This window comes from Diospyros lotus, chromosome 2, assembly GCF_014633365.1.
Source record: "Diospyros lotus cultivar Yz01 chromosome 2, ASM1463336v1, whole genome shotgun sequence".
Lineage (NCBI taxonomy): Eukaryota > Viridiplantae > Streptophyta > Magnoliopsida > Ericales > Ebenaceae > Diospyros > Diospyros lotus.
Genome location: NC_068339.1, coordinates 37,786,004 through 37,793,198, shown reverse-complemented (window position 1 = coordinate 37,793,198; position 7,195 = coordinate 37,786,004). Strand labels below are relative to the sequence as shown.

Below are 7,195 nucleotides of genomic sequence, written 5' to 3'. Positions count from 1 at the left end.
GAATATCCATTCAATCAATCCTTAATGTGTATTGTGATGTGAAAAAGAAAAGCAAACTAAAACCGACGTCTCATTCTTCTAAGCTCTCCTCACCTCACACCAAGAGGTTTGTATAACCACTTGGTAAGGTATTTCATTACATTAAATCTATTGGGTTGTAAGAGATAAGTTTTATTTATCTTGTTATTGGTTGTAAGGTCTGAGTTTAGCCTTAAAACTCATTGTGGTGTAAGGTTTGAGTTGAGCCATAAAAACTCATCGTGTATAAGGTTTTAGGGCGAACTGTGGTCAAACCCTTGTTGTGGTTGATCACTAGTGAAAGTGATTGTGTTTGAAAATCTTTGAAGTAGGTAAGCTTGAAGGTAGTGGACTAGGCAGAGTGCCGAACCACTATAAATCTCGTGTGCACTTGCTTTACTATTTTACTTGCATATTCTCATTGTTCATGCTTTAAAAAAAAACGTTTTTAAAAGTTAAAAGTTTCAAAATAAGTAAAATAAAGAGGAAGATTTTGAAACATACTTAACAAAAAGGTTGATTTCGAAACAAACTTCTTGATATTTTGAAATATAGTGTTCTGCAATCAATAGGATTTAATCTATTGAAGAATTTACCCTAATCCCAATTCACTCCCCATCTTGGGATATATTTTCCATCATTTGGAACTAACACAATGTCTTATCTTCATCATCATACTTAATATCAATATTTTCAAGATCTAAACATAGTTTATTAAAACTATCAATGTGATCTTATAACTTTTGACTTTCAACCATCTTGAATGAAAAGAACTTTGTTTTTAAATATAATCAGGTAGAAAGAGTTTTAATCATATAGAGTGTCTCTAGCCTATTCCAAAGGTCTTTCGCCATTGTCATCTTGAACACAAAGGATTAAAGTGTTAAATGCTTTGTTGTTGATTTCGTTTCTCCTTTCATAGATTTCTCTTAATAGTTCTTCAGAAAGAGACTCAAATATTTTCTTTTCTGCCTCTAGGGCTTTGTCTAGACCTAGGTTTCCCAATCAGGCCCTCATCTTCATCTTTCATAGGCCAAAATCATTTTGGTCATCAAATTTCTCAACATCATACCGTGCGTGTGGTAGAGGCTGAAGAAGCCATTCCTGTGGGTATGCGTTCAATTCTAACGATTCTTGAAGGTTCTTGATAAGAGACCCAGCTCTGATACCAATTTGTTATAATTAGGAGCACTGACAGCCCAAGAAATCACCCAATGAACCAACAGATAAGTCCACTTTTCACTCTCTCACCGATTCAACAAAACAACATAAACAGAAATTTAAAGAATTAACAAGAGACAAAGTTAGAGCAAACCACATAAAAGACACCAAAAATTATCCTGGTTCGACCTGGTTTACACCAGTCCTACATCCAACCTTTAGAAAGAGCAATCCACTATAATCTTGATGAAGAACAGTGCAATCAATCACTTGCACACCCACACAACCCTCACTGTAGATTACAAAGCTTTCTCTTGAACTTTTCTCTAACAGTACAACACTCAAGACTCAATGAGAATGATAAGATTTCAGGGCTTCGACAAACTACCTATCGCCTCTTATTTATAGATATAAGGGGCATTAGTTACAAGAAAAAGAATACCCCGAATACAATACCCTATCTACCCCTCATTGCCACTGCCGTGTATTTAACCTAATATGATCGAGTTCTTCTAGAATATCCAATCATTCAATGCAAAACTTGAATAACATTATTTTTATTTATTCCTTTTAATTAATTTGTTCAGTGTTTTTTTACCATGATATATCAGTTGGAAAATCAGAATATGTCATGGATTACAGGTAAATACAAAAAGGAAAAAAAAAAACTTTTCTACGTTTTAAAGTTTTGAGCATCAACACAGTTGTAAGCCATTGAAGATTAATTGAAGAGACATCAAGGGACTATGAAAAATAATGACTATATTTTGTGTCACAGATATCCTTTGACTAGATTCCAAGCATTCTGCATTTTTGGCTTCAATGGATTCAAAGTTTTGTCTAGTGCATTGTGATTATAGCATGCAGATGTCTTTGTACGTAGTCCAAACTCTAAACACAAATTAAGCTTTGAATTCCACCATTCAATTCTCGCACTAAAATTTTTGTGCAAATGAATTTTCAGGCCCTTGTGATTGCTAACAGGCAGTGGTACTACGTACCAAGGAAACAAGTAACACTGACCACAAAATAATTGAAGGGACTCACATGAATGATGAACTCAACACAAAAAGAAAAAAAAAATGGAGAATTGGGTGGAGGAAGAAAATGTTGTAATTGACATTCTAGTGAATGAAATTAATATCCATTATCTATATATCTTGATGAAATTAAGCACGAAACAAGTCAATTTCTAAGTTTACTTTGATTAGTGTGTGCTATGTACGTACTTATCAATTTTTACTAGAATGAATCTGATATTTATTACAAAAGAAATTGTTATGTTACTCGCGTTGGTACAGATAACATAAGAGGAGGGGCATGGGCCCGAGCGAAACACCCCCCCCCCCTCATGCCCGCGTTGCGTCAAGTCGTCCCTGCTGTTACAAAATAGGTGCATGGTATTATGTTATAAAATTCTAGGTAATTAAATTTTCTATCCATACACAATGAAATGATGAAGCTTAATTCTTCATGAAAATATTAATTCATTCCAAACAAGAAAACATTACATGTGATAGAGTTTCAAGAGAAACACCCATATCTTTGAATAATAAACAAAACCCCGAGGCTCTCTATATCTACATTTAATGTACCAACAGCATCCAATTGCCTGACTTTCTTTTTCCATATTTAGAAAAAGGAATGGAAGCATAAATTGTAAAATTAGAAATGGGGAAAAAGAAAGAAAGAAAGAAAGAAAGCTAACACGCATCAAGCTCGCACTGAAACATCGGCGTGGCAAACGAATTTAGATCGGCAAAAATGTCATCATCCCCATCACCGAAGCTGCTGCCGGAGTCGTGGCCGTCGAAGTAGGTTTGTATGTCATCGGGAAAGCTCCGTCGGGGAGGGTCGGACTCCGACGGTGTTGACAGGCAATCAGTAGCCGCTGTCCTCTCTAGCATTTCCTTGAATTTGGATGACTGCAGCAGAAGCCCCAATGCCGATGATGCAGTGGCGCGCGGCGGAGGCAGGGTGGTGGAGCTAGGGCTTAATGAGAGCTCGTGGTCGGCGGTGTAAGCGGAGTTGAGGTCGGGATTGGGGTCAGCGTCAGGGCTAGGGCTAAGGTTAGGGTTTGGTTGGGAGTTCGCACCGCTGGTTTGGCTTGGCTTTAGCCACTTGATGTAACGACTGAGGTCAAAGTTGGTAATTGCATTCAGTCCACGGTACTCTATTGCCGCCATGTCATAGGCCACCGCCGCTTCTTCTTGGGTAGCTGCAGCAAGTTCGAAGACCTTTAGGGGCAATTTGGGAAAGAAAATAGAGTGCATAATTCATTCATATATATAATACACATAGAAAATGCTATTTGTACTCCTCATATCTTGAAATACATAATATAATTAAAATAATAAAAATACTTCACACCTGAAACGTAAGATGCATAATTAAAATATCCCTACTCAAAACGACGAGATGAAGAGACGTAAAGGGTGTTTTAGTCATTTGTATAAGTGTGTAGTCTAAGGTGTAGTCTTTGATGTACAAGTAATACGATCCCACATATAAATTAAAAAGTCTTTTTTTATAAAAATCTAATAAATTTATTGTTTGGTCCCACCCATTAAAACTCTCATTGTACTCATGAGATTAGAGTTGACGAAATCATATCTATACTAATGTTCTTTAGCTTTACAATAATGTTATTTATGGGACTGATATTATTTTTATTAAATATGGGCGACAATATTATTAATTTTGTATTTTTAAATTTGGGATAATATTGTCATGGTAGATAACCAACTACAACAAAAAGAGGCTATCAGTCACCAAATAACTTGAAAGCTTTTTTTATCACACTTCTAACTCTTAGTCCACTTGAATTACCACTCCATGGGTCTAAAAATATCAATTTTCAATCATTCTAGAAATAAGCTCAAAATTGTGAGATATGATTAATAATTACAAATTAAATATACGACTCTTAAATTAAATTACTTTAATAAATAAATGTTTCAAAAGATGTAAAAAGAATTACTATTTTTCAAATTAATTAATTTTGGGTCGATAAGTTTGGTGGGGAGTTAGGGTTGGATAAATTAATTAAATAGCAGACCTAGCAGTTGAGGGTTGGTGATGGATATGCATACCAACCCATGCACCTCTATCCTTAAGAGTTTTTGTCTTTTATCCATTTTCTTTGCCCCCATTACTCCCAATGCCTTCATTCCCCATTGATGTTACTCCTCGCCCGTACCCCAATTAATCTCTTTTTTCTCTAATTTTAATGATGATGAGAGAAAAAACATATATATATATTCCCATTAATTTTAATTAGAAATAAGAATGAATCGGCTTGTCACTATCAAATACACTCTTTTAATCAGTTGGGGTCATTTTCAACGAGACCCTTACAATTTAATTTTTCACTTTAACAGTACTGTCGGTAGATTTATTTCAAATTGTGCCATACTAACATCTAATGATTTGACTAAGTCCCCTAGTAATAGGAGTTTTCATGGTTTAGATATATATATATATATATATATATAGATTCAAAAACTAAACAGCTAGAACCAACCAAACCAATGTGGCTGATCAGTTGAAGGTTTTCTTAACTTAATTGAATTTTGATTCTTTCTTTCAAACTCAATATAAATCGATTAACTAATCCAAATTGAATTGAATTGTGTTAGATTTATTATACGTACCATAAGTGCCCAGATAGAGGTACTTGTTGCCAAAGACCCTGCCAATGCGAGCCTCCCAGCGGCCGTTGTGATGGTGCCTGCATGTGCATGTAGGTGGGTCTGAATTGAATAGCCGGCAAAATAGAGTGGGAGTAATTATAAGGAGAAAGAATGGAGAATATACATATATATATATATATATGCCATGCAACGTGTAACGCGCGTACGTAGTATATATGTAGTGGAGTGTAATTAAGTTGATGAATGAATGAATGGGCATGGGCAAGGGCAAGGGCAAGGGCATATACCTTGTTTGACAATCTAGGCACTCATAGTACATCAATTTTAACCACCCCTCTTTAAGGCCACCAGCCACTACCAACTCGGGACCTAAACCAAGAAAATATAGACATGCGTACACACACACGTAGGGTGGTAAATTTTAAGTTCTTTTCTTGCTCAAACATTGTAATAATATAGTACATTTTTATTGCACATTATCACTATGTAGGGGTTGTTTGGCTGTTTCTTGAAGTTCATAATATAAAGGTAATAATTTTATTACATTTATATATATTTATGTTAATGGAAATGAATATGGACGTAGGGAAATTAAAAGTTATGACTTAAGACTAGTCATGCGTTTTACCTATAATAATTTATAATTTATTAAGAAAATATTGGTAATTTTATACAAACAATTGTTTTTTTTAAAGCAATAATTATTAATTAATTTGAAAATCATAAATACCTTGCTACACCTCTGTATTTAGAGACTCCTCGGGCAAACCCGCTACTTTTTCTGCAAGTAGAATCAAGATTCATAATAATCTCAGTTAAACGGAATGAAAAAAATAAAATGAAAATACAGATGACATATATATATATATATATATACCTTCTTAGGGATCCAATATATTCTTCTTTCGACTGACCCTCCATTTCTTTAATTTGTTCTTCATAAGTGGACAGCTATACGTACAAAGATCAAATTACATGTATATGATCAGTAAATTAACCCAAAAAGGACACACAAAAAGAAAATAGAAAGAGAAGAAGACCAATATTATTGGAAATTAATTAGCCATACAAATATAAATAATGATCAAATCAAGTTATAATCTGGGCTGTCTAGATTGTCCTAAACATATATATAGAAATTACGTGTTTTTTGGGTAAAAGAAGAAGAAGCAAATTACTGGGAAATTAAGGACGGTGTCTTGTCCCCAATACTTCAATGCGGCCAAGTCATAAGCATGTGCTGCTGCTGCTTCCTCATCGTAGGCCCCTATATATGCATTTACACCAATATTTATTCAATACTGTATATATATATATTCAAATCAATTGTGTTTTCAATATATATATTTTTCATATAAAATTATTAATTATTTATGATGGTAAAAATGGGTTTTTTCTGTTCTTTGTGATCATTAATTTTAGGGATTCAACTTACCCAGATATACTGCATTCGCTCCATGGGTTGGATTCCCGCCGGCCGGCGCAGAAAAAAAGAAAAGCAAATTAATCAATCAACAAGGTCATGAGGAGGAGGAGGATCAATGAGAGCAAGAAAGTTGAAGAGAATGGAGATGGAAAGTGAACCTTGTCTTCCCTTCTTGTTCTGCGATTCATTCCAGCAGTTCTTGTCCCACAAATGAGCTTCGTATCTCCCAGTCCACCGGTGCCTGAAACATATATATATATATATATACGAACTCATAAAACATGTATATATATATATATAGAAGACGTTTATAAATTATAATCATGGCCGGAAAATGACGTACCTGGTGACGCCCCGGTATACGGAGCTCCGCCGGGGAGGTGAATCCCGGGGGACGCTCTTCCGGGTTCGCTTCTTCACCTTCGTTGCGGCGGAGCTGCTGCTGTCGTTGCTAGTGCTGGCGCCGCTGCTATTCTTCGAACTGCTTTTCTGACTTCCCTGCTGTGAGAGCTTCGCCATCTAAACTATCGAACTTCCCAAATAGAAGATGACTACAAATATATATATTTATAGAGAGAGAGAGAGAGGGGGGGGGGGGGGGGTACGTAATTAATATGTATGTGGTTGGTTACGTAATTAATTAATTAATATGAAGTTTAGAGCCGGCGGGGGGATGGTGGTGGTGGTGGTGACGGTGGCGGTTGGAGCCGTCTGGAAGCGGCTTTCTGGGAGTCGTTTTCTGCTCTGTCCGCACCTTATTTCGCTTTCTTGCGCTGTATATACGTAAACGTAACATATGGGAATGGAATTTTAATATTTGGGATTACATCTGACATCATATCAAATGGTCAAATAATTATTAATAATTATTTTTTATAAAATAAATAATTATTAATAATTTTCCAGACATTATCATCAAGTTGCAAACAAAATGTCA

General features: G+C 35.4%; 1 protein-coding gene across 1 annotated transcript; it reads right to left on the bottom strand.

The window, feature by feature from the left end:
- Positions 1-2,655: 2,655 nt before the first annotated feature.
- Positions 2,656-6,940, bottom strand: LOC127793870 (AP2-like ethylene-responsive transcription factor At1g16060). The gene is made up of 8 exons (XM_052324626.1): positions 6,602-6,940; positions 6,417-6,499; positions 6,268-6,276; positions 6,011-6,099; positions 5,710-5,783; positions 5,563-5,613; positions 4,833-4,909; positions 2,656-3,397 (listed from the first exon to the last, which is right to left on the bottom strand). The coding sequence occupies exons 1-8, from the start codon at positions 6,775-6,777 to the stop codon at positions 2,883-2,885; spliced, it is 1,074 nt and encodes a 357-aa protein (XP_052180586.1). The 5' UTR covers positions 6,778-6,940; the 3' UTR covers positions 2,656-2,882.
- Positions 6,941-7,195: the final 255 nt, after the last annotated feature.